At 38.4% G+C, this 27,684-nt stretch overlaps 1 protein-coding gene across 2 annotated transcripts in view; it reads right to left on the bottom strand.

Annotated features, from left to right (window-relative positions):
- Positions 1–2,447: 2,447 nt before the first annotated feature.
- WWP1 (WW domain containing E3 ubiquitin protein ligase 1) overlaps positions 2,448–27,684 on the bottom strand; it is a 47,219-nt gene continuing 21,982 nt past the window's right edge. Inside the window, exons 5-24 of one of the 2 annotated variants that reach the window (XM_083517234.1) lie at positions 27,257–27,394; positions 27,104–27,170; positions 24,246–24,409; positions 20,605–20,944; positions 19,094–19,189; positions 17,141–17,315; positions 15,544–15,598; positions 15,380–15,464; positions 15,156–15,284; positions 14,740–14,812; positions 14,573–14,644; positions 13,487–13,575; positions 11,012–11,171; positions 8,249–8,382; positions 8,016–8,156; positions 7,054–7,174; positions 5,759–5,863; positions 4,909–5,005; positions 4,667–4,739; positions 2,448–3,757 (exon numbers count right to left, since the gene is read on the bottom strand). In XM_083517234.1, the coding sequence (XP_083373360.1) occupies positions 3,658–3,757; positions 4,667–4,739; positions 4,909–5,005; positions 5,759–5,863; positions 7,054–7,174; positions 8,016–8,156; positions 8,249–8,382; positions 11,012–11,171; positions 13,487–13,575; positions 14,573–14,644; positions 14,740–14,812; positions 15,156–15,284; positions 15,380–15,464; positions 15,544–15,598; positions 17,141–17,315; positions 19,094–19,189; positions 20,605–20,944; positions 24,246–24,409; positions 27,104–27,170; positions 27,257–27,394 (2,414 nt within the window). In that variant the 3' untranslated portion in view covers positions 2,448–3,657. The remainder of the gene's footprint in view (positions 3,758–4,666; positions 4,740–4,908; positions 5,006–5,758; positions 5,864–7,053; positions 7,175–8,015; positions 8,157–8,248; positions 8,383–11,011; positions 11,172–13,486; positions 13,576–14,572; positions 14,645–14,739; positions 14,813–15,155; positions 15,285–15,379; positions 15,465–15,543; positions 15,599–17,140; positions 17,316–19,093; positions 19,190–20,604; positions 20,945–24,245; positions 24,410–27,103; positions 27,171–27,256; positions 27,395–27,684) is intronic. The other variant, XM_083517235.1, reaches the window with a different exon arrangement.

Consider the following 27,684-nt stretch of genomic DNA (forward strand, 5'->3'; position numbering starts at 1 on the left):
TTATCCATCCCAGGGCACTGTGGTCCCTTGTCAGTCATGGGCCACCCTCTGCTGCTGGCCATGCTTTTGACTCAGAAGTTGGGAACACTGAGCCAAAGGACCAAGGACTCTGGGTTTCAGTGCATCTGTCGTAAACCACCATGAGGATAGCTGAGGGTTGCCCAGACTCCAGAGCTCTTTGTGTATTTTCTTTACCCAAATTTCCTTTCTACAACCATATGATCTTCCATTGCCTGCAGTGTTAAGATTATTGAAACATTCATCTACAAAAAGACACATCAGATATTGTAAACTGCTCACCCTTTCTGTAAACCCGTCAAGCCAGATTTATTTTAATTGTTGCAGGGAAACAGTAAGGATTGCTGCCATAGAAATCAGTGCTGTCTGTGTAACAAGGAAGCTTGGCCTGATCACAATTCCCTCCCCCCACCCCCCTAAATCTTCCCAAGTAGTGCTGGGCCTGAAGTAAGTAGCTACATCATCTCCCTGACTTGTGGCTATACTCGCCGAGGCTGACAAAATTTGGAATCAAGCCATCTAGAGGCCACGGTTTCCCCTTCCCGGATATATTTGAACAAGGAAGTAAAATAGTCCGACCTTGTCTTGCGTGTTCATTTCAAGAAGGCTGTAGACAAATAGGAACAGGTTTCAGCAAGGACAAAAAGTATTGAGGAAAAGTCCTTTGAAGTTGAAGGGAATGTGTGTTTAGCCTGGAGAGGGTGGTATAGCACATAATAGTACTCTTGAAATACCTGAAGCCATCTCACATGGAAGATGGCAAAAGCTTGTGCTCTACTACCTAACCACAAGTGTAGAGCTAATAATCATTTAAGTTATTGCGGACTAGATTAGGAGAAACCTCTTGGAGGTACAAGCAGTTGAACAATGGAACAAAGGATCTCTACAGGTGGCAGGCTGTCACTCATTGGAGGTCTTCAAAGCAGAGGTTGGACAATTGGGAATGCCAAAAAAATCTAAAGGAAAAATGGGCTCTAGGATCTTAAAAACAAAAGTGAAAGGGTGAAACAGTCTAGAAAAAAAGGTACTGGAGGGAGTCTAGCTAGAACACAAAGCAAGTTGCCCAGCATACACAAAAATCATACAAACTAGCAAAAATGCCCCCATATGCTGATAAAGAACATATCAAGAACTAAGACAAATTATTAACACAAAAGCACAAAGCTGAGCAGCATGAAGGCAGGAGTAGGGGCTGGTTGGATGTGATCAAATCAGCTGCAATCCCACCTTTAAGCACTGGAGGGAGCTCATGTCCTACATTTGGACATTTTCGAAGGAACATGGTCTACCTCTAGGTTTCTGTTGTCAAATAGCAGGTTAGGCAAAATTATGTACAGACCCCCACCAACTTTGATTCTCTCATTGCAACACATTAGTGAAGTCTGTTCATACATACATGACCCACCATGGGTCCAGAAAAATGAGTTCAGTCATCTTAAAACTGGCAAATCTAGATTGTTATCTGCTTGTCATCTGCGACTCGAGAAGAAAATTACTACTTCCCTATGCTGGGGGGTGAATCCTCACACTGATTGCTGTTGAAAGATTTTCCTTAAAGCTTGAGGATAAGCATACCTGCCCTGTTCTAGTGAAATACGACTAATCAAAGCTATGTGAGTCCTATCTAAAGCAGGAGAAATTCCACTGCTTTGAACAGGACTTAGACCTCACTACATTTTTCTGAAACAGGCAAACGTCTAATGCTATGACCCATCCTTATATGGGCTGTAGCTGGGCCTGTGTGAATGTGTTTCTTCAAATAAGCCAAATCAAAACGGACCAGCAGTTTAAGAAGTGTAAGCACTGAATCCTAAGATTAAGCAGCAGGGAGAGAGGATTTTATCTCTACTAGGTAGCCTTAGGCAAGGCCTCCCCCTCCCTCTACCAATAGGAACAGTTCCCACTTTGGGGGGGGGGATGCCCTCTGGATAAGTCACACTTCATTAGTTTTCTGCATTAGCTTAGGAACTTTTTTTTTAAGTTGCTCATGTGAATGGTGGTAGGGCAGCCTAAGAGACTAAGGTTCCAATCAGAGTAGAAAAATCAAGATGATATTTTGGTGTAATCATACATATGTGTGTGTAGGGTAACTAACACAAGATAGACAGGAGGTCTGTTATTCAATGCAGTGCTTTTATCAAGCATTCACAGGTTAATATCCATGAATAATAAAGTGTAACAATATGTAGAAAAATAAGATTTTGGCAGAATTAAACTGCTATATTGAGAAAATGAGAGCAAATATAGCAGAGTCGTACTGCATTTACAGTTTTTTTTGCAGTTTGATATGTTACAGAAATGTTAATTCTAGGAAATCTGTTTCATGTGTGTACAAAACTGTATAAGTTAAATTTAATGGAATTTACAGTGAATATTGAAAGCATGATACAAATGGCAATTTAAAATGTTACTCTAATAAGGAAGCACAATTTGCTAAAAGTAGCATTTAATAATTCACATCAGTAAGTTGTAGAATTTATTACACATATTTGCAGTTTAGCAAATGCCCCTCAATACTGCAAACACAATTTAATTTTTTTATATACATTGTGCACTTATGACAAATAAGCCTTGGCCTATATAAAAACAAAATTTAGAGTTGCTTAATTAGGAACATCTGAATTTTTTTTTCTTGAAGGGATGAGAGTATTGAAGACTAATAGAAAATTAGTTCAGTTGTGCAAAGCATATGTAACTACTTCCATTTGGATTTTCTAGATCCATATTAAAAAAAATGAGAACAATTCACATTACTTTTTCATTTTCTCCTAAATTAATTAGTTTATCAAATGAAATTGAAACATATCACTAATATTTTTTTTTTTAAAGCCTGTAAGATACCAGACTGGGACAGAATGTGTAGGAATCTTTTTATTTTTTCCTTGAAGATTACCTACTGTTCTCTTGGAAATAACCCAAGGTAATATGTAAACAATTTTCAATGCTGCTCAATGAGTTATAATAGTCTGTTCAGCTCCTACAGTAAAAGTCAGAACAGTGGCACCAATGTCTTAACAATCACATTCATCTTATTGTACATTACTCTTGTGCAAGTAATAAAGGCTTTATGACCTCAGCTACACAGAAGTTGGGTTATCAGCTATTACAATTATTATTTTTTAATTCAGCTGACAGAATATCACATTCTATCATTTCAAAAAGCCAGCAGCATTTTTCTACATAGCGAGGATGTGTTTGGCCTAAGCCTTTTAACACCTTTAAAACAGCCATGCAATAGAAATAACCCTTAGAGATGTTGCATAAGTGAGAAGAATACAGAGCAGTCTGCACATTTTCTGAACAAAACCAAGAAAGATACTCCTGACTCTTCTGAATGGCTGTGATGTTTAATAAGTTTACAGCTCTATAAAACTAGAGCTCATTAGTGTGTATTTATATACACATTTTTTTAAATAAAGTCTTTCATGTTCAATTTTATTCTGGCCAGTCTTTGAGGGGGAAATAAATAAAGTAGAGAAGGTAAAACTGTTTTGCATATCTTTGTGGAAGAACGAAGAACATTTTTTAGAGTTCCAGAAAAATCACTGTACAGAAGAAACAGCTTATATACCACTAACTGTGCAATTTTGTTGCTCCAGCCTGCTACAACAAAACTTCACTTTGCCTTGAACTTGTTTTTTATTCTTGTCCAAATCCTTCTGTCTCTTCAATTGCAAAAAGCAGCTTCTCTTTTAGCTGTTCATAGCTTTTATAAGGCGGTAAATCCAAACGATTAAAACTAGGAGAGAAGAGGGGGGGGAATCAGACTCTACATCCCATTTGAAAACATCTTTCACAGGACCATATCAATCACAGCTGTTTGATTATAAGCAAGTAATTTTTACCTTTTTAGTACTAAGTAACTCATGAAGATTCATAAATACCCATGTTAAGCTGAAAATAAATAGCCAGTTTGCAGACCATTTTTGATATGTCTACTTAGATTAAAATACATAGTCAAGTTTACAGATTCAGATTGATTGTCCATAGGCTGATATTGCCCTTGAGTTTTGCAGTGTAAGAAATGAACAAAAGATGGAAACATCTGTTTGGCTATGCTTGGCCAAAAAGGGAAACATAAGAGAGGATACAAATATCCTCAAATATTTACATATTTGTTGTCATTTGTTGGCAGTTTTGTTATTATCTTTGTTATCTGTGCGTTGGTGCTGATAACCATTGGATCTATTTTTTTATTTGTGCTTTTATCTTGTGAACTGCCCTGAGAACTTTTGATTAAGGGCTGTATAAAAATCTAATTAATAATAATAATAAATCTGTGATTTTTATTATGCAATCTACTCAATGTAAATTTCAATCTGATGGTAGGTTTTTTTGCATCTGAAAATCATGCAAATAAAAGACAACTCTTTTTAACTCTACTGGGTCCAATTTTCACTGAGACCCTATGGAAAAGTAGAGAATTTTTGTGCGCACACTCGCTTACTGCTATCTGTTGGGGCAGGGAGTGTGTTCTGTAGAATAGCGGAAAGAAGCAAGAGATGGTGCCCACAGCACTTTGAAAATTCCCAATGTGTCCCTGAGCCCCAAAAGGTAAGAAACCCCTGCGAATAATGGCTGATGTTAAAGAAGCATACTATAGAACAAAATGTAAGATAACAAGGAACTCTCTGTTACAACAACTCACCATGTGTGACTTCTTGGTAGCCAGGTTTCCTTGCCAACTTTTTCAATGCAGAATTTCTGAGGACCGTTACTTCCTGAGTAATAGAAAATAAAATTAAAGGTTAAAATGGTATTTTTGTTAACGACAGGGTAGAAATTAATGATACCATATTTCAATAATTGAGAGAAAATGCAGGTTAAAAGGACCAGGGAATGTTACTGTATATTACACATACTTTGCAGTGTATTACGACGTTTTCTTACCCATGAGTTCAGCAAATCCGCCCAGTGGTAATCGGCAAGTACCAGTGACAAACTGCATCAGTCGCATGCGAACTTCATTGTCAGCTTCTTTTATAAACTAAGAGAAATTTAAAGTTTATTACTTTGAAATGTCAATTGGTTAAGAGCTAACTTTGTGCTTGTCTACCACTATCAGAAGTAATTCCTATTAAAAATTACATTTCACTTACCCAACTTTCCTAAACCAAGCAAACTCCCATAGTTTGAGCTTTGAATTACATTTTAAACCTGGTTTCCTAATTTCATTTCATTTCTGAATTGCTTCCCATGAAACATCCCAAAGCAAATAAGAATAAATACATCAAATATGTGTTTATATAATTAGTGTTATGAACTCAGGGGTGCTGGACCTCTCTAAATTCCAAGATCCAATAAGTGTTAGAATATAATCAAGGCTTGGGGAGTTAAAACTGTGTGCCAGACACTTCTACTGCCTAGATCCAGAAAATGCTAAAAGCTAATTAAGCCAGGCTGTAATGCTAAGGCCATATATAGTGGTACCTTGGTTTACAACCATAATCCGTTCCGGAGGTCCAGTTGTAAACCAAAACAGGTTGTAACCTAAGGCCTCCCCCCCCCCTTCAAATGGGTTGTAATCCAAAAAAAGGGACATGCACTTCCTGGTTTGACGTGGTTTTAATCCAAAACGGTTGTAATCCAAAGTGGGTGCAAACCAAGGTACCACTGTACTAATTTTCAGGAGGGAGCTACACAGAAGCCCAGGTTCTTTGGCTTTATTTCTAAAATAAAAACCGTACCAATGTGTAATAATTTCACATCTGCTGACTTTTTCAACAAAAATATATTATACCTGCCAGAACCACATTATTTGCTTGCTGTTTCTTGTATAATGACGATAAACAGTGTTCCTTTGCCAGTCTGCCAGATCAACTTCTTGCATGCCACAAAGCATGACCTGTAAAAAGACCACATGATTTAGCACTGAAGATCCTGAAACACAACAGCAGATACTGACATGCTTGATATTTTCTTTTCTTGCCCCAAATAAAGATTCTGGAAAAGTGAGGTGAAGCTTTCAACAAAATATGATTCGCTAACAAATACAGTCATCATATTTTTAAGGATATATTAAAAGAATTGGTCTTATTAGCTGTTAAGGAACTGGTTAAGAGCTAGCTGCACAGCAATATGCTCTCTCTCTCTCTCTCTCTCTCTCTCTCTCTCTCTCTGTGTGTGTGTGTGTGTGTGTGTGTGTGTTTGTGTGTGTGTTTGCTACTCCCACATTAGAAGATTCCATAGCAAGAATCAGGGAGACAGCCCATATGGTCAAGCTAAGGGATGTTATATGAGTGAAGGAAGGCAGAAACTGTATAACCTGCTTACTGAAAAGTGGAGCAGCTTTGAGATGTACTGGTGTCACAAAATGCAAGAGAATGTACAACCATATGTACATTTCAAAGAGCAATACCTGATATAAAGGTAAAGGTAAAGGTACCCCCTGACCGTTGGGTCCAGTCGCGGATGACTCTGGGGTTGTGGCGCTCATCTCGCTTTATTGGCCAAGGGAGCTGGCATACAGCTTCCAGGTCATGTGGACAGCATGACTAAGCTGCTTCTGCCAAACCAGAACAGCACACAGAACACTGTTTACCTTCCCACCGGAGTGGTACCTATTTATCTGCTTGCACTTTGACATACTTTCGAACTGCTAGGTTGGCAGGAGCTGGGACCGAGCAATGGGAGCTCACCCCATCATATGGATTCGAACCGCCGACCTTCTGATCGGGAAGCCCTAGGCTCTATGGTTTAGACCACAGCGCCACCCGCATCCCTAATACCTGATATACCTGTAATTAAATCTATATATTTCTCTACGTTTTCCTCATCTGAGATTATTTTTAATTATTTTGTTTTAATTATGTTTCTTCTTTAATTATGTGAACATACTGAATATGAAAGCTAAAAGTTTTCTAACGTTCACAGCACTTTGAGGCCTGCCAATTTATTTGTGCCTTAGTCAAACACGGATATAACAATTTGCTCATACTATTTTTCCTCTTATTATGTTAATATCACAGATTCTTGCCCAGTTAAACCACTGCACCACAAATTTCTTGTTAAAAAATAAATTTGAATCAAAATTACCTCCAACTCTTTTTCATCAAAATACTGCAGCCACTGAAGGGGAACAACTTCATTAAACCCATCAAGGAAAGCTTTGGTTTGTTCTTGTACTCCTCGTGAAAACCGCCACTCTGCCATTAGGCTGAAACAGAAGTTTAGAGTTCTAAAAGTGGAATCCTTTATTTAAGAACAAGATGCAAACATTATACTCTGCTACACTAATTTGTATAAGCTCCAGAAACTCCAGATTTATTTATTTTAGCATTGTAACTAGAACAGTCTCATATATCCTCTTACCAATACTTTACTCATAGATGGACGGCTATCCAAATTTTTTGTATGTATTATTGGAAGTTTATGGGCTGGACTCTCACTATGAAAGCTCTGTGAGAAAATGCACATTAAGCCATCTCAAAAGCAAGCCTTTGAGATCTAATACAAGATCTCCCCTCCTCCCTCTCTCTCTCTCTATACACACACACAGAGACACACACAAATGAAACACATTTATTTATGTATACATGCAGGTATGTGCTTATGCACACACATATGTATGTATATTCTTGGCACAAAATTATGAAAAACTCTGCCGAAATCTTTAGTGTACTTTTATAGTAGCATGTTTTTGTTTATCCACCCACATTTCTTTCACTTTGAAAATCAGGAAAGTACTAATACTAACTAAAGACTAGCACTAGCTGATGTTCCATCTTCCACACATCTATTAAATAGCAATACTTGCTCTGCGCAGATATATTGCTGTCAAACTTCGGGCAATTTCTCCTGGGCCCCACACCTCATCCCATTCTGCTTGACAGAGTATTCCAACCCTACAGAGGTCCCTCCCACCCCCGTGCACAGAAGGTTGTGGAGGGAAGAGCTTCCCCCTGCTGACAGAATGTGAATTTCTGCATTGATAGTGATGAAAAAGTTACAAGAAAAATGTTTGACAGTCTTTTAAAATATATATATATGCACCATACCCAATGTATTCTTCTTTGTTCTCTTCAGTTACAAGTAAGTTTGAGCCTCCTAATTTCAGCTCATGCGAGGTAACTTTTCCTAGAAGCTCCATGTCAACACAGAAGTACATTTCTAAGTTGCATTCTTCAATGTTGTTGTCCCTAAAGAGAAAAATTAACCAAAGATAAATGAAATATAATCACTTTACTAATATGACAGAAAAAATAGTGAACTTCTGAAAAGATTTACAAACCTTATCCAAATTAAGGAATTATAAAATTCAGTATCAATAGATTCCAAATCCTTTATTGTGAGTTTCTTATTTAACATGCGCTTGTAGAATGGCAGGGAAAACCCAGTATCAATGAATTTGCCATGAAACAATGCCTGTTAAGGATTTAAGTAACAACAATTCAGTATTTCAGCTTCAGGTGCATCACTCTGAAAAGTGGTGACTGTTTATAGAAAGTAGTAATCTTAGGGGAAACTAATACCAATGAAATAAACACTCTAAATCAATAAACCAGAAGATAACATGATTCTCATTATCAGAGTAATATCCCTTCAAATGCAGTCTAAACTAGCAGAGCACATCAAAGTCTTGCAGCCAGATTCTCATTACATGAATTATTTAGATGAGTCTACTGCTCAGTACATTATAAAGTTTGGCCAATTAAGGATATAAAGTACATTGAGGTGTCTAACCTGAAGAGAATGAATGAGATGAAAAATAAATACGGTGATAACTTTTAAAATGAAAGAGTTCTGTTATAAGAATGTGCATAGGAACATAAATGTGATTAGCTGCCAAATGCAGAGAGAAAGATTACATAATGCAAATTCAACATGTTGCCACCAGGGGGCTTTCAGATTGTCCCAAGAAGCTCCAGAGAAATTATCAAAGATTCTTTCCTAGTCGAATCTTTTAAGTAGATTAGAACGAGGGAATGTTACAAAACACATTTTCTATACAGTACTGTGTGATTTCTCATTTCCATAGTGCAATTATGAATTTGCTTTTTTTCAATTTGCATATTATTCCTAAGTATGTAAAAATGTAGTAGGAGTGGGGAAACTGTGGCCTTCTTGCTATTGTTGGACTCATAATTCCCATAAGTCCTCACATGACCAAAGACAATAGATGCTAAACAACTTTTGTAAAGCCACAGGTTATTCGCCCCTGCTCTATGGGATTTGCCCCATGTTTCCATGCTCCTAAGCTAAATGTCCAATTCCTTAAGCATTTAAGGAACTTGTTCAATCCCTCTGGTTCCTTTATTTCCATTTTCTGTACAGATCACTTGCATCTTATGTGGGAGTTACGTTCTGGGGATAGCAAGTAAAGCTGAAATAGTCAAAACAACTTCTTGCAACAAGGCGACAGAGAGCTTTTAAGCTTTCAGACTTGCTTACTAGGCTCTGCTGGACCCATCTGAGATCTCATGAGAGCCTCTCAGAGCCTGGTAAGCAAGGCGGAGAGTTTAAAAGTTATTTCCATGCCAGGAAAACCCTGCACAAAAAGAGCTTTTAAGCTCGCCGCCTTCCATGCATTTAATTTGTGTGATTTCAACTGGCCAGTCTTCCAAAAGCATAAATTTGAGATTGCTTAAGTTAAACACATGTTAATTGTGAGTGACTTTGACATCGGGCACTCAGAGTAGTTTGTTAATATGGGGGCACTACAGAGCTGCGTAACTGCAACATACTTGCCCTTTTATTTTCAGCCTTTCCCTTATACAGTGGTACCTCGACTTCCAAAACGTTCAGAAACCAAGGCGCAGCTTCCAATTGGCTGCAGGAAGCTCCTGCAGCCGATCAGAAGCCGCATCGGGCGTTTGGGTTCCAAAGAACGTTCGCAAACTGGAACACTCACTTCCAGGTTTGCGGTGTTCGGGGCCAAAACGTTTGAATCGCAAGGCTTTCGTCAACCAAGGTACGACTGAACCTCCTTTTACTGAAGCTGCAATCCTACATATACTTATCTGAGGAGACAGGAATAGGAATGCACTATGAATTCCTGTTTTGCTGATGTGGCATACTGGGCTGATATTTTCAGCAAATTGTCAATTCTGACCCCAATATTTCATTGCTAGGTAATTACAATTAATTTAGAATTTAATTTAGAAGCCTCAGTAAATATATTTGGTCTCTTCTGCTAAAAAAAAATACAATATGCACTGCTTTTCACTTTCATTGAATCTCCTTTGTCATTCTATTATCCCTTCACTCACTTTGGCGAGTACCTCTTAAATTCAAATGCACCACTGCATCTAGTATAATGCTGGGTCTTTATCAATATTAAATTATAATGAATCATGCCCAGAACAAGGTATGTGGTTCTTTAACTCCTCTAAAAAGCCTTTGTTCCAAAGGTCTGGAACCAGTTTGCTGTGAGCTCTCCTTACCCCATAAACGCTTACTTGACTGCTTCAACCTGTGGAACTACTGTTACACATGCCACGTAATACCCATTCCACATTTGTAAGAAATCAATATTTTAGTGTGGCAGCACCAACACTTTGTAGCTCCCTGCCTGTTTATATCAGGCAGGCACCTTCACTGTGCTTTTTTCGGTGCTAAAAACATTTTTGTTTAGAAAAGTCTATCCTGGTATCTAGAATGTTCATGTGTGTTTTAATTATGCTTTTAGTTTATTGCTGATTTTAATTTTCTGAACGTTTTCAACTCTTGTTAATTATTTTTAGTGGCAGTATTTTTATTTTTTTTATTTTTGTAAACCACTCAGATTTTTTTACAATCAAGAGGTATATACATTTTTTGAAATAAGCAAAACATATTTTAAAAAACAAACTCAACCTCTGGTCCTAGAGTCTAGGACAATGATAGAAAATGTACCAATCTCTTCTTCACATGCTTGTTATAACCATTCAGAGAAATACTTGATTGAATTGCTGGTGAATGAAATCCAAGTATGACAGACAACCATGTGTACTCAAATACGAAACACTCCAGAAAGAAAAACATACAGCTTGAAACAAAAAATGATCAAACTCACCATGGCAATAAACCGTCCAATGAAACAGAAATATGAAAGATGATCTGGATTTATTGTTGATGCTGGATTTATCTGTAGGCAGTAGTTGCTTTTTCCAGCATATTCAAATAGACAGTACATAGGGTTCAGCACTTCATGGGAAAGCAAGAAGAACCATTCTCTACAAAAATTTACAATAAATAAAACACAAAAATCTAACACTGGTGTCTCCAAGCATTCATAAAAATTGACATTAAATATATAAGATACAGCCTTATGTCAAAGGTAATGAAGAATGCTTTGAAACAATTTACTGCAGGCAATCACCCAGCTGAACAGACAATATGGCTTTAAACTGAAAAAAGTGGTTTCCCATTGCTGGGTGAAAGTCTGCAGGAAGAGCTTTCAAAGTACTTCTTACGTTTCTTTCCCAACCTGGAATTCAACTGTCTAGTATTACATGAATATTTGATTTGGCAGTATTATATAATACACACAAGCAGAAAGCCCTGAAGTCATGTGGCCCAACATTTCAATATTTGCAACCTTAATGTGATCCCCCAAGTTACTAACATATGGAAAACGGCAAATCATCCAATAACAGTTTTTATCCTTTTTTCTAGGAAGTCTTTATAATCTGGAGTTATCATCCATTGGCTGTTGCCAGAATTTCCCAATTCTGATTTTTTATATATTTCTGAGTTCAACAACTTTTTGTCTCATAGGTAAAGGTAAAGGGGCCCCTGAGCATTAGGTCCAGTTGTGACCGACTCTGGGGTTGCGGCGCTCATCTCGCTTAATTGGCCGAGGGAGCCAGCATACAGCGTCTGGGTCATGTGGCCAGCATGACTAAGCCGCTTCTGGTGAAACTAGAGCAGAGCACGAAAAAGCCGTTTACCTTCCCGCCGGCGCAATACATATTTATCTACTTGCACCTTGACATGCTTTCGAACTGCTAGGTTGGCAGGAGCAGGGACCGAGCAACGGGAGTTCACCCCGTCACGGGGATTCGAACCGTCAACCTTCTGATCGGCAAGTCCTAGGCTCTGTGGTTTAACCCACAGCGCCACCCGCATCCCTCTCTTCTGTCTCATAGGTAAAGGTAAAGGTACCCCTGCCCGTACGGGCCAGTCGTGTCTGACTCTAGGGTTGTGCGCCCATCTCACTTAAGAGGCCGGGGGCCAGCGCTGTCCGCAGACACTTCCGGGTCACGTGGCCAGTGTGACGAAGATGCTCTGGCGAGCCAGCACCAGCGCAGCACACGGAAACGCCGTTTACCTTCCCGCTATAAAGCGGTACCTATTTATCTACTTGCACTTTAGGGGTGCTTTCGAACTGCTAGGTGGGCAGGAGCTGGGACCGAGAGACGGGAGCTCACCCCGCCACGGGTATTCGAACCGCCGACCATACGATCGGCAAGTCCTAGGCACTGAGGTTTTACTCACAGCACCACCCGCATCCCTTCTGTCTCATACATTCAATTAAAATCAATTTCCCCACTTCAAGCGTGTGCTGCATACTCACAGCAGAGATTCCCCTTTGCACACAGAAAATGCACAGACCTCATTTGGACACAACAATAAAACATGGCTTATTGTCATGGGAATGGGCCCAAATGAGCCTTGGACTCTCACACTCTTCCTATCAGCACAGCTGGGAGAAGCATGGAAGTGACTGATGCTGCTTCAGACTAATGGCAGTCACAGTTAACTAAAACAATCCAACTTCAAGCCATAATTTATGAATCTTATTTACCAAAGTTAAGATTAATCACAATTTAGGGTATAGTGCACAGATACAATCTACTTGCAAGCTCCAACATCCATATATATATATATATAGATGCTGAAAGTCTCGGAAGCTGCCCAATTGCCCAGTTAAGAGTCTTTTCCCATGGTATATACCTCCTACCTTTGCAGAGGAAAAGCCCCTTGCTATTCCTTAAAACTGCTCTGAATAAACCTAGTATGCATGCAGTTTTCCTTCACTGCTGAGGACTGGGCTTCAAGAAAATATTTGCCACTGAGAAGATTTCAAATAGGAGACTTGAACTCAGTGTAATTCGTCTCAGCCACCTCATCCTAAACCTAGAAAGCCCCTTTGCTGCCAAAGATTATGAGAGGAGAGACTTGCTTGGGGAAAGCTCCAAGTTGTTTTGGTCACAGAAAAAGGAATGTTGAACCATCTCAATTTCCCCAGTCGTTTGCTCCCAGCATGTTCATTACATTTTAAATGTCAAGCCTCTCCACTTTCCCCTATGATTTTTTTCCAGACCACACTTAAAACCTCGATAAGCTAGCATATTCTCATAAGAAAACTGTTAAAGCAGTCTCTTACCAGCATAGTCTCTAGCTTAGTTTTGTATCATGCAGGCAACTTCAATAACCCACCTCTCTTTTTTTTCTCCAGATACTCCATAAATTTATGGAGCAAGGTAGGTTTCTAGTCAATAAATACATACAATAAAAAATTCAAGAGAAATTCTTAATAATTTACCTAGCTAAGCCACCATAATCCAATCCTTCTTCTCCTCTGAATATAACGTACAATCGTCTTCGCAAGTCATAGGGTTTTAAAGCCATGATCTGTATAGAAATTGGTGAATGCAAATGAAAGTAATGTTGAACAATACAAGGCAAAATAGTAAACAACTTCGTAGAATATATTACACATGAATTTTGATACAATGTGGTGTGGTTTTATATAGAATTAAACAAATTTATCCATTAAAAATTTAAGGGGTGTTTAACTCTCCCAATGTATCTTTTTTCTGCCTCTTTTAATTTGCAGATACTCTACAGTTTGCAGATTCCTCTCTACAGTTTTTCAGATGTCCTTTCTTCTCTCTTACTACAGTGGTATCTCTAGTTACGAACTTAATCCGTTCCGGAGGTCCATTTTTAACCTGAAACTGTTCTTAACTAGAGGCGTGCTTTTGCTAATGGGGCCTCTTGCTGCCGTTGCACCGCCGGCACACGATTTCTGTTCTCATCCTGGGACAAAGTTATCAACTCGAGGTAACTCTTCCAGGTTAGCAAAGTTTGTAACCTGAAGCGTTTGTAACCTGAGGCGTTTGTAACTCGAGGTACCACTGTACATGCTCCCAGCCAGTTATGGATCATGCAATCCATGAAATGGTGAATTAGTCAATGATGGCTATATAGCATCATCTCTGAAGGAAAATGGGGCAGCACTGCATTTGTGTAGTGGGAGGAAACATCTATATTACCAAGGTAATGCTCCACATACTTGGTTACGAAGATGGGTCTGTTTTTATCCCTTTCAGGTAACTGAGTAATGCTCCACATTTTCTCAAAATATAACACTGCCTAGACAATGTGGAAATCGTTCCTTCCTCCCACCTCCACATGACAGACAGGCAAATATTTTCCCTCAGTTTATGTAGCCCCAGAACATCCTTTCTTTGAAATGAAAAGCCCTCCCACATGTTGACTCAGTCCTATACAGACTAATTACACAAATTATTTCCTACTAGACACTAGGTAAGTGAAGATTTGTTAGAAAGGAATCTAGCTATTTTTACTTTAGTTACCAGGTTTGATAATGTAAACATTGTCTTACCTGTTGGAAGGAATCTTCAAACAATGTTTGTCTGGATACATTGATCTTCACATGGCTTGGAAGAGCATTTGACTACAAACAGACAGTAAATCATGAAATACAATATGCAAATTTTAAAAAATACAAAATGCAAATTGAAGTTTACACTATCATTTGATCAGCATTACCTGACACAAGTAGCGGAAATGAGCTAGCTTCCACCTAAAGCTGCGTTCATAAGCAATTTGTGGTCCTTTATTTCTGTAAGGAAATATAGCTAAATTTACTAAGCAGAAAATTAAGATTTTACAACACTTTCAAGTCCTCAGCAGTTTTGTAGATTTCCTTCAGATATAGTGAAAAGGTTGCAGCATACATGCTTCATGCTTCAAGGTCAGTTTTAAAATATCATCTAATGCTTAAAAAGTCACACCTCATAAGGTGTAACTCATGTACACCTTAAACAACCCATGTACATATTGAATCAATTAGCCACCACCAAAATTCATAAGAGATCCACTGCCTACTACCTAAGCAGTAAAACTATTACTCCTATGTACTATGAATGCAAACATTTTAAAATCTCCATCAACATCTCACTTACACAGAGGATTTACCAGTACGAGGATCACTGAAGGTAGTTGTCCGTGTATTATGATCAACGAAGTATCTTACACCTTCTCTGGTGTATCTGATTTCCCAGCCCTCAGGGAGGGGGTCTTCATTTTGTAAGCTGAAAATATAAACGTAATATATTTCTTTAAAACCCCAATCACTTTACACCTACTTTAGCCTTGATTTATGAATAGAAAACACACATGAACATACCCTTGAGTCCGTGGATCTTCCCACTGTGTTGTCTTTGTGTTGTGATTTACAAAATACACTCTATCATTTGAATCAACTCTCCTTTCTGTAATAGAAATGAACCATTTAAGGCAAAGTTAACTATAAATAGGTGTCTATTTCACGAAGCTATTTACATTTCTTACCCCAGCCTGGTGGTAAAGGACCAAGTGGATCATTTTCCGCAGTCAGCATTGAAGCCTAGTGAAGACATAAGACAAAATATACAATAATTTATTTATTTTTTTAAAAGTCTATAAAAAACACTATTTCTATATTTAACAAGCTTCTCTTCACAACTAAATTTAAATGATTTATTTTTAAAAAATTTACATCCTTTCTATCCTACCATTTCCAGCTTCAGATTTCCAGCTGGCTTTCTTTCTTTCTTTCTTTCTCCACAACAGACAGGCTGAACATGTGCTGTGTGACAGGTAGCACTATTCACTTTGCAAGCTTTCTTCACAGAGAAGGTGATATAGAAAGAAGGCATCATCTCCTTGTCTACTGTAATTCATCTCTTTTTTATTCCAGGTGGCCTGTTGATAACTTTGCTTCTAACTAGGTAGAACACTCCCCATGTCCGAGGCCAACACAAGTAGACTAAATCTGGACTGCATTTGTACCAGAAGGTGATCAGTTGGCTTTTCCACTTTTTGTAAAGTGTTTTGGGTACCCACCATAGAACAATATATATACTCAAGACTGTATGATCAATCACCCTCTGCTCTTCTAAACCCACATGGTTATCTGAAGGAATGCATCTCAGACAGGTATACACCTAGTTTAAATAATTTGGAATATCAATACAATCTAAGCAACAGAGTTGTCTCGTGAAATTTAGATTTAAATAAAAACAGTTCAGAATTGTCCATAAAGCACAGTGATCTCCACAGAGATTCTGCACTGTGAACTTCAGTGAAAAGTTGGCACATTGGCTACGGTTCTGTTATCGGTTATTAATCTTCTTCAGATAGATTCATAACATAATCAACTTGCAAAAGGAATGGGACAAGACTAAGTTTAGTTGCACTTTGTTCACTTTCAAATAAATGAAGCTGACTTTTCACATTAATTTCAGTAAAATCTATGTGAAACTAACTTACGACTAGATCCAACCAGTTTGCTACTTCTGAAGACACAAATGAAAAAACAACAACACAAGTTACAAAGCTCTAGCTTGAAAGCTAAGCCTTAACAAGGAGGCACTGTAAGTCTTTAGGAAACCCTGCACCTAGGAATTCCTCCTTTGAATTCAGACATAACAGCAAACCAGCGTTACCGAAAACATCAGCTACAACATTGGTTTCAGATCCAGGTTTGCCAAGCCCCAAACAAACTTTGGTCCATGGCCACTCAGTGAAAGACAACGGCTACATGGTTTATTATAAGAATCATGAATGTGCACTGCTTCTTCATCTTCCCCTTCCCCTTGAACACCAGCCTTGGTGCAGAGTTCCCCAGCATTAAGCCAGAGTTGTTCATTAAACCTAAACCAGGGGAATCTGGAATAACAATTATTAACAAATGGAGACAGTAAATCAGAACTCGATGGTTTACGAAGCTATGGACAAATGTCCAAACAAGCCAATCAAGAAACCATAGCTTTGTAATACATCTGAACCCAGCCATGATATATAACATGGTCTCAGTATGCAGCTGCATATAACATGCATCAAACATCTAATGGAAGGCAAAGAGAAAAACAAGAACTCAAAATGTTTCATAACTTTGTAAATTTACCGAATAGAGGTATCGTTGGTTAAACTGTTGCATAGCTCCCTGCAGTTGATTTCGCTGGGACTGCCATTGTTCAAAATTTCTGACAGATTCCATCGTAGGTCGTTGCCATGTTGTTGTTCTTGTATTATGGTCCACATAATAAACTCTGCCACGATCATCCACCCTTCTTTCCCACCTAAGAAACATTGGAAGCTATTTTCTTTCCAGTCAAAATGCAAAAATAATTTACTGCATTTTCTTCATTATTTTGCCTTATAAATCTAAGCCTTTCAAATGTTCTTCTTTCTAATTACAATATTATAAAATAAAGTGTGGGATCAGAAAACAAACACAGACTTAAATACCTGCCTCAGAGTTTCTGCCAGTGTTAAGTGGCACAAAGTCATTTTTGAAACAGTTTAAGTGATAGAATAGTGCATGCTAAATCTTAGTTGTACTGTCTCCTGCAGTAGCAACACAACTGAATTTTGCTTCTTCTGGTATCAGTGCAAGTTCTGAAACATGCAAGCAGGAAAAATATGCAATTTTCTTCTCTCAAGAAAGGAAGGAATTAGAATACAAAATAAGCACAAACTAAATTTGCTTTACAAGCAAAGAAAAAAAACCAAAATAAAAGTCTATGACAGAATTCTAAAGTGAGAAATCTGCTGCAAAGTCAGTTCTCAATCTTGTAATCAAAGCATTTGAAAACTAAGGCCAGACACCCCATTTGTAAGTGTAAAAACATGTAATTGAAATGCATATTCTTCTTATTTATCCCAACCTCCTTAGCAAATTGTAGATTGTATGCTCCTTGGAGCATGGATTTATCCTCTATTTTGTAAAGCACGAAACACGCTGATAGAGCTATAATATCAATAGTTACATGGGTTCTAAATGAGCGCCATTTGAAGCTTTGGATACAGAGGCTACTCATCCCTCCACTTAGGAGTAAGCTGTTGGTGAGACTCGCTGAAAGTCATCCCAAAAAAGCCTAACCAATTTGAATACAGAGATCTGGCAGTATGGCCTAATTCAGAGCAATCTGAAATTTTCTATAAAAGAATGAACAGAACAAATAGATAAAAAGCAAGGTATGCCCTGCCATTTCAGCATTTTCCTCCAGCTTCCTGATATCACTACCAGCAGATGACAAAATTCAGTTACTTGCATACCAAAGTTTTTAGAGGACAGTAGTATTACAGTACCAACATGCAAAGAAAACTACAGAAAAATTCATTTACTATAGTTTGGATCCTAAAGTATTAAATTAATAATGTTCAAACAACTCCCGTCACCTCTTCCTTCTGTAGACCTCCATCTAATTTTGGGTGACTTCCCCACCTCTGTATCAGCAGGCCCTACATCACATCCAATTGTTTAGGGGGGTCCCTCACCCTTCAGAGGGCACGGAAGACCGAGGGAGAAAGAACAAGAATGGGGAACTTGTCTTCTGTGAATGTCTTTGAGTTAATGTACCTTAGGAGCCACATTTATGGGTCTTTAAAAAATAAAGATACATGCGTGAGCAATTTTTTTGCATCTCTGCTTCTAAGGAAAATTATTAAATAGTCATACCTCGTGTTGCGTTTGCTTCATGATATGTTTTTTTCAGTTTGCGTCCCGCGGCGACCCGGAAGTACCAGAAAGGGTTACTTCTGGGTTTCGCCGCTCGCGCATGCGCAGGCGCACAAAATGATGTCACATGCATGCGCAGACATGGCAAATCACGGCCCGCGCATGCACAGATGCGGGTTGCGTTCTGCTCATGTTGCGAATGGGACTCTGGAACGGATCCCATTCGCAACCAGAGGTACCACTGTACAAGCATTTATTTTATTAAGGAATTGCACAGAAAATTCCATAACTAACACAATCCTCTAAAAAATATTTCAATTTGTGTATTTAGTAAGTAAAACTACTATAAAAGTCTGCAATGACACACAGCAAGTCAACATACAACTTATCTATTACCCTGGTGGCAAAGGCTGCGGTCTTTCCCAGGTTGTTGTTCTTGTGTTGTGATCAACGTAATAGGTTCTACCATGAGGATCTTTTCTCTGTTCCCATCTATAAAAATACAAAAGAGGTAAAACACCATTAACAGAAAATAGTGTTGTCACTTTCTGAAAGATTCACTTAATGAATCTTTCCTTTCAGGAACGCTCCAATGCAGTTAAGGGGGCTCACTTTCTTCATTTTCAGGAAGCAGCTTCCATTCAAACCATTTTCTCCAAAAAAGAGCATTTTTTCATCTGCATCAAGGCCTTTTGAAGTCAATTTGGAGGACTGGATCCAAATTACTTTGTTCAAGTGGCTTTCAAATGGGTTTGCTTTAACCATGAATCAGTTTCAGGAGGCCTCTTTGAAAGTGTGTTTTCCACTGCCAAACAGTCCACTTTCAAAGGAGGTTGCTGTAACCACTAGTCAGCTGACTGGAGGCTAGTGGCCTCTTTTGAGCTTTGACAGCTGTCAATCACCTGGTGTCATTATGACTTTAGGTGGCTAGCAGGTGGGTGGTTGTGGCAGGGGATATAAGGATGCAGCCCACTGGTGAAAATCAATTCCCAATCACTACTCTACTCAACTTCAAGCACTGACCATCTTTTGGTCATGCATTTTATATACAGTAGGTTAGATCCAGACAAAATTGGCTGAACTTAGGTCAAGTTAGACATGACTTAAGTCGCATTGATTTTATTGGGAATTAAGATAAACTAACTTAATCTAAATCCAATTCAATAAGAAACAGGAAAACGAGGACCACTATGTATCAGACTCAGATGCCAACTCTGTCCATATGTCTGCTCTGCAACATTATTTCAAGACTGAATAATGTTATCTAGAACATTCATTCTCCAGTTCATCTTCCAACCTGATATGTGTCATCATTTGTCAGCAATGCTCTTCTGCATTCTACAAAGAAAAAACATGCTAGACCCAATGCAAAACAATAAATGGGCATAAATCTTAAAAACTAGTTAAAAACTAGTGAGACAACTCTTTTAACCATCCTGGTAAATAACCTTAAAGTGGCAACATTTGAACAAAGGAACTTAAAACATAAAACCACTGACTTACAATACATCAAGAGGATCAATGCAGTCACTTGTGGATTGAACTGGGATGATGGATTTTAATAACACTACATGTTTCAAGTGGCTTATGAATACCAGGATATCTGTATTATCAACAATTGTTTTGTGAATTACTGCTCTTGGTTACATATCTAATATGCTATCTGTACTTTCTAAATTTCATTTTCCTCTGACTTCAGTGTTCATGATGTAATATGATGAAATGGACAGCAATCCATTAAAGTTTATGCCATAAGAAATTGGTTAGTCTTTAAGGGTTCACCAGACTCTTTGTTACCTGAACCTGTCCAACAGACAACTAAGGGAATTAATAACATTTCTATATCTAAGGATAACTTTTCTGGTCTAAGCATTATTGTATTATTAATGAAAACAAAACCCACATACCCTGGGGGCAAAGGTTCTATGCTGTTGCTACCAGGCTGTTGCCTTACAGTTTCCCCAGACACAGTTGAAGAGTCTCTTGGTTTCGCTGCTTCTGTAGTTACATTACTTCTTGTACTAGAAGATGCAGTATCTGTGGGAGCAACAGCATCAAGCCCAGCAGATACACTGGGAGCAGTTGTAGATGTGTTGCTTTCAGAGTTGCTAGTAACTTCTGTTGCTAAAGAAGGTTCTACAGTAGCTGGAGTACAGTCTACAGATGTAGAAGATGCCTCACCAGAATCCATAAGAGTTTCAGAGGCAGAATGATTATCAGTCTCCATCATAGTTGACTCACAATTAACTGGGATGCAGAAAAAGAGAACATATTGTATTGACAACATAAAGTTACATCCTGAATTTTAAAAGATAAAGGAAAATTGATGTCATAATAAAACAATAAAAATATTATAAAAATAAAAGGCAACATTTAGATTCCTGGTGTAAAAAAGATGAGACCCATAAATGTATTAGTCAGATTCTTCTTTCCTCCTCAAGCTCCACAAACAGTGTTTTTACTTCACTCGAAACTAAGTAGTAGAAGTTTATTATTTAGTTCGTTCGTTTATGAATTGCTTCCTATTAACTACAGTTGTGCCTTGGTTTTCAAATGCCTTGTGACTCAAATGTTTTGGCTCCCGAAAGCCGCAACCCCAGAAGTGAGTGTTCTGGTTTGCAAACTTTTTTGGGAAACTGAACGTCTGATGCAACTTCTGTGGCTTCCGATTGAGTGCAGGAAGCTCCTGCAGCCCATCAGAAGCCGTGCTTTGGTTTTCGAAAGTTGAACGGACTTCCAGAACGGATTCTGTCTGAGAACCAAGGTACAACTGTATCTCAAAGCATTTCCACAATACAATAAAACATATATAAAATAATTGCATATGCTAAAACCATTTCCAATATCCTCAACTGGGATAAAAGTTTCCATTTAAATGGTTTGTTAAAAGAGAAAAGACTTCAACATGTGACAAAACCCCCACTATAGACAGCACCTGTCTGATATATAATGGGAGGTTCCAAATGGACCGCCTGACAAGATAGTATATGCAGGATGTCCTCTCCTGCAAAGCATAGTGGTCAATGTGGTATAAGGGATGAGATGGGAGTATTCTTGTTCCATGCTGTATATGGCTTTATGCATCAGTTTCAACATGCACGTAGTGTGGTAGCAAATTGGCAGCCACTGCTATTCTTTACATACGAAAATAAGTAGAGCCTGCTGCATCCTGATCTCAAGTAGCCAACCAGATACCCATGGGAAGTGTGCAAGCAGAACCTGAGCACAACCGTATGCTTCCCGCCTGAAGTTCCCAGCAACTGATAGTCAGAGACATATTGCCTTCAATAGTAGAGGCAGAACATAACCACCATGAATTTGTTTAACCCTCTTTTAAAGCTATCCAAACTGCTGGCCTTCACTACCTCTCATGAGAGCAAATTCTACAGTTTAACTATGTGCTGTGTGAATAAGTACTTTCCTTTGTCCTGATTCTTCCAACATTCTACTCCATTTATAGTTCCAAGTTCTAGTATTATGAGAACGGGAGGGGCAAGGGAATTGCACCTAAGCATACACAAGATTGCAGTTCCAGTGGTAGGTAAAGGTAAAGGGCCCCTGGATGGTTAAATCCAGTCAAATTTGACTATGGGGTGTGGCACTCATCTCCATTTTCAGGCTGAGGGAGCTGGCATTTGTCTGTGGACAGCTTTCCAGGTCATGTGGCCAGCATGACTAAACCACTCTGGCGCATGGAAATGCTGTTTACCTTCCCACAGCAGCAGTACCTATCTACCTACTCACACTGCTACACTTTTGAACTGCTAGGTTGGCAGGAGCTGGGACAAAGCAACGGGAGCTCACCCCATCACGAGAATTTGAACTGCTGACCTTATGATCTGCCAGCAGTTTAAATCACAGCACCACCTGTGTCCCATAGTACTGAAGTAACACTAATACTAATACTAATACTAATAGCCAATAGTCACTTCTTTAGATGAAATCACTATAACTACTGATTTTTAATCCAGTTTATAGTACAATTAACATGGTCATACATTTTTTAAAATTGAGATGGAAAGACTTTTTATTTTATTTTCAGCTTGTACTAGGGTTCCCATATTTCAAAAAGTAAAATTCCTGACCCCCGCCCTCAAAGTTATTGAGCCTTTTTAAAGAAACCACTTGCTAGGCAAAGGTTTAAACAATAAATTTAGCATTGGCATTAATATCCTTTTCACTGCTATCGCTTTGCCAAAGAAGATGTTTAATTATCCATTGCAAAAGATGACTATTTCTAATAATGAATCATGTTTTCTTGGAGATCACATCCCACTTTCTTTTTAGCCACCCAAGCAACAGTTCAGGGCACTGCCAGGGAAACGACGGGTGGCAATCCAGTTTCGGCCAGCCCCCTTCTGTTCAAAGCAGTATGACAATTCTACACTGCTGAATGCTTTCTCTGAATTTAGAAAGGCAAAACTGTTTCTTTCTATTCATTAAAAAAAGATAACATATGTATGATGTTTCAAATATTATTGTTTTGATCTGAATGTTTGTACCAAGCAAGCAGTTTAAGTTTGCCTTTCTTGGTTATTTAAGTCTTAATTTAAATAAACAGGGTAGTATTCAGGAGTGTCTATTCACTGACAGAAGGGAAGCTTACAACTGTAAATCTTTTTCCTCCCTGTACAAACTGTGCATCCTCTACATGTTTCATAAGCTTGAGGGACCCTCCAAAGCAGTTTAGGGGGTTTGGGGGGGGGGTATGCAGGGGGACAATCAAAATTGCCTCCCTGCACATTCCACTGACCAATTTCCTTCTGTCAACTGATAGGCAACACTGGAGATCACAAACAGCCTTGTTTTATAATTTACTCTCTCTTAGAAACAGATTGCTTATGATTAATAATTTAAAGTAGGTAAAGAAATAAATCAAACATCATTCTTTCACTTTCAGCACACATTCCACAACAACTCTTCCTCCCCAAAAGCTGCTTCAAATGGCCAGGAGATTCTTCAGAACAGTATTTGAAGCAGCACAAAGGGGGGGAATGGAACACCACATACATGTAAGTTAGAGGTAACAGTATAGATCCTTAGATCCCTTAACCACCATAGTCCAGTGATGTCATGATGTTAGGCGGCCCAAATTCAAAGGAAAGACTCAGGAGTGTACTCTAAAGTGTGTTGATTTTATTATTATTATTAATATTTATTTATTTTGCTGAAAACTGAAAATGAAGTTCCCTGCTGAAAGATGCTCGTAGTAAATGCAAATCCACTGATCTGCAGAGACTACAAACCCCACTTTCAGCACAGATTTACTCTGGCTGGGAGCTCATGAGTGGAACCAATCACAAGTGCAAGCATTTGATGCAAAAACTGAAAGGTGCCGAATGCAAGTCCTGGCATGCCAAAGAAACGTTGGGAGCACACTATAAGACTAATTATTATTTTTAGTGAAGTTTTTACCTGCACCACATCTGACTTCATACATGAAAATGCTGCCATAGTCCAGACTAGCTAGCACACTACTTCCTATAATTAATACGGAGTTCCCTGAAAAAAGATAATAATCAAGTAGTCGAAAAGGCTGTATTCTTACCAACGTCATCAGACTGGCTTGTAAGTGGTTTTGGTGCTGGTGTATTTTTGGGTCTGCTTGCAATATGAGGAGGAGATGGTGTGCTGTCTCCACTGTCTCCATTAACTGCATGTATAGGGAATGAGTTCTGTACTACAGAGCTTGATGGTGTTTGATTGTCTATTCTGTTGGAAACAGCACAGAAATATTGTCAAAATAAGTATTTTTATATTTGTTACACATATTTGTGCTAAACCTACAAAAATTATTAATGGACCTGAATAAAACTTGCATCAATTTAGTTAGGATGAGAACAGTATTCATTTTATAATTCTAGACAACATCACACATGCCTCTCGGGTGGTCTTCATTTGACCACCTCCCTTCAAGTTCCTCCACAAAACTCACCTTTTCCAGGAAGCATCTGAAAACTATCCCACTCCCAATTCCTTTTTGTAACTAAGCCAAAGCAAAAGTAATGGACATAATCACATATTATTCCATATGTACCCTGTCTTCAACCCTTAAAAGGGTTGTTTCACTATCTCTATTTCAGATCGTAAGCTCTTTACATAAGAGCCTCTCATATCTATTCTTTGCAAAACACCATACAGATACACTATATAAATAAAAGTATTGTGCAATATGATGCCAGTCAATTCTGTTGCATTGATTGCAAGTGATATTTGGACAGTCATTAAATGGATTCCATCTCTTCTCCACCCACTCACAGTGACATTATAATTTAGTTAGTTTTCCTAATGTAGATCACTGACTGATAAAACTATCAAATGCTATTTGAAAATAAAGTTTTTAACCCACTGGGAATTCAAAGTAGCCTTGTCTGTAATTAATTTCAATTTAACGGCTAACATTATCAATAACAATGCTGGATAGTAGCTGATTAGACTCAATGGAGAAAGCTCCAGTATCTGTCATTTTAGTGGCAAATTCAGTCTTGTATTTAACTACTCACCTGGTTGCCATTGGAGACTGGGGATTCCATACAAATAATTGCATAGAATTCCATCTTGGTGAGTGAATAGTTTGGCAGAGGAAAGACAAACCTCTTACTTCCTTGTCAGCACAGAAACCAATCTGTCTATTCCTCCTTATCAGCCCACTGCATTTCTGAGCTGGATGCACAGGGGGTGATGTTCCTTCCCACAGCTCCAGCACAGAAAAGGGACAGAGTATTTCTAGCCAGCAAAAGTGTTTATGTGCAAATAGCTCACAGCACAGCAGAATCACCAACTGATCTGCAGCCAGAACAGGTGGCTGCAAGAATCTGATACTTGATTACTTTCCTGCTGGGTGTGCATAAACATACATCCCACAGTAAATCATGCAGAGAAAGCAGGAGTGGGTTGGCTAGCAGAGAGATAAATATTTGCCTTCTGTGATATTACTTTTTATTTTTTATATATACACACCACTTAATGCCAAGATGAGTGGTTTGAGACAATTAATGAAATGCAACAAAACTGACTGTAGTTTTTTCAATATTTACAGTTTAGAAACACTGCTTAGACTTTAGTTTAAAAAAACTTGGACATCTCAGAGCTGATGGAAGTTGAGATAGCGTGGCTAAGAAGGAACACCACAAAACTAAGTTAGTTATATGAATCCTGAAATATGGATTTCACAACCTATTCTTATCAGAGTAATTGACCGAAAGATTGGGATAGGAAATCCTCTTCAATTGGTGAAAAGGGGTATGACAAAATGTTCCCCAGACAATTAGCAAGAATCTTAATGAAAACTTTTATAAGTTTATCTTTCTATGGCACCTGAGGCCACTTTGTCTAATTGTATTTATAGCACAATGAATTAATTCATGTTGGAGATGCAAGGCAACCAGTAGTGGGATACAGCATGTCTTTTGGGCATGCCCCAAATTAAAAAATTATGGACAGAAATAAGGGAGGTTGAAATAAAGAGATATGCTTTACAGATGGACACTTTAATCATTGTGTTCTGATTTAATACTAGCCAAGGGCAAATACACTTATACAGGAAGACACAGCTGCACAAATATAAGATAGGGGGCACCTGGCTTACTAGAGGTACATGTGAAAAAGATCTAGGGGTCTTAGTAGAGTCAGCAGTGTATGCTGCAGCAAAAAAAGCTTATGCTATTCTAGGCTGCATCAACAGAAGTCTAGTGTCCTGATCAAGGGAAGTAATAGTACTACTCTATTCTGCTATGGTTATACCACACCTGAAATACTGTGTTCAGGTCTGGGCACCACAATTTAAGAAGGATATTGACAAGCTGGAAAGTGTGCAGAGGAGGACAACAAAATGATCAGGGGTAAGAAACCAGGCCTTGTAGGAAATGGTTGAGGGAGTTTGGTATGTTCAGCCTAGATAAGAGGAGACTGAAAGAAGATATATGATAGCCATCTTTAAATATCTAAAGGGCTGTAGTGTGGAAAATGAAGCAAGCTTGTTTTCTCTTGATCCTGAGGCTAGGACCCAAATCAATGGATTCAAGTTACAAGAAAAGCGATTCCGACTAAACATCAGGAAGAACCTTCTGACAGTAAGAGCTGTTCAACAGTGGAACCAGCTCCAAATGTGCCCATGGGTCCAAAAAGTTTGGAGTTCCCTTCTCTACAGAGCATATTATCGGATGCATTCAAAATAAGCAGATGAATAAGTAAATAAAATCTCTTTCTCATAGTAGAATGAGTCAAAGTAAATGCCCATCCCCAAAGTAAATGCATATTCTAAAGCAGAATTATTTTTCAATAATGCACTTCCTCTCTTACTCTTACTGCAAAACATCCCAGCTGAACTCTGAAATGCAACCTGATATTCTGCAATACAAATACAGTTTTATGACATAAATAGTTTTCTTTAAAGAAAACTCTGACCTGGAAGTGGTTCTTGCAGATGTTTCTCTGTTTTCATGTAAAGCATCACCATTTTGCTGGACTTCTACTAAACAATAAGAAACAAAATTAGATATTTTCTTTCTTATACCATGGGATATTAAGGTTAATCTTATTTTCCCCAGTTTAACTTACTGGTTACTAGTGAACTGTGGTTTGTGAGAGATTCTTGTTCAAGCACCAAACCATCAAGCACAATTATTAGTTCTCCTGTTTGCACCAAGCCACTCTTGTTTTCCAGTGAGAGTTTCAACTGTTCTTTGACTCTTTCTACTATAAGAAAAAAATATATTTCAATGAACCAGTCGCTAGAAAAAATAATTGCTATATATATATATATTTAAGTAGGCTTGCATTAATACTTAACTTTTCATTTTAATTCTTTGGAATGATTGATTCAAATATTCTAGATTACACTGCTACAGCATGATTTTCCACATTATATAGAAGCTTAACAGAGAATGCTACTGTAGAGCATAAGGGAGAATCCATGGTCGGGTACGGTCCTATCTAAGCCTTGTCAGCCACAGCAGGAGTTGGACAGTGGCAGGAGCAATTGATCT

The sequence above is a fragment of the Podarcis liolepis genome (genome assembly GCF_965112155.1).
Source record: "Podarcis liolepis genome assembly, chromosome: 8".
NCBI lineage: Eukaryota > Metazoa > Chordata > Lepidosauria > Squamata > Lacertidae > Podarcis > Podarcis liolepis.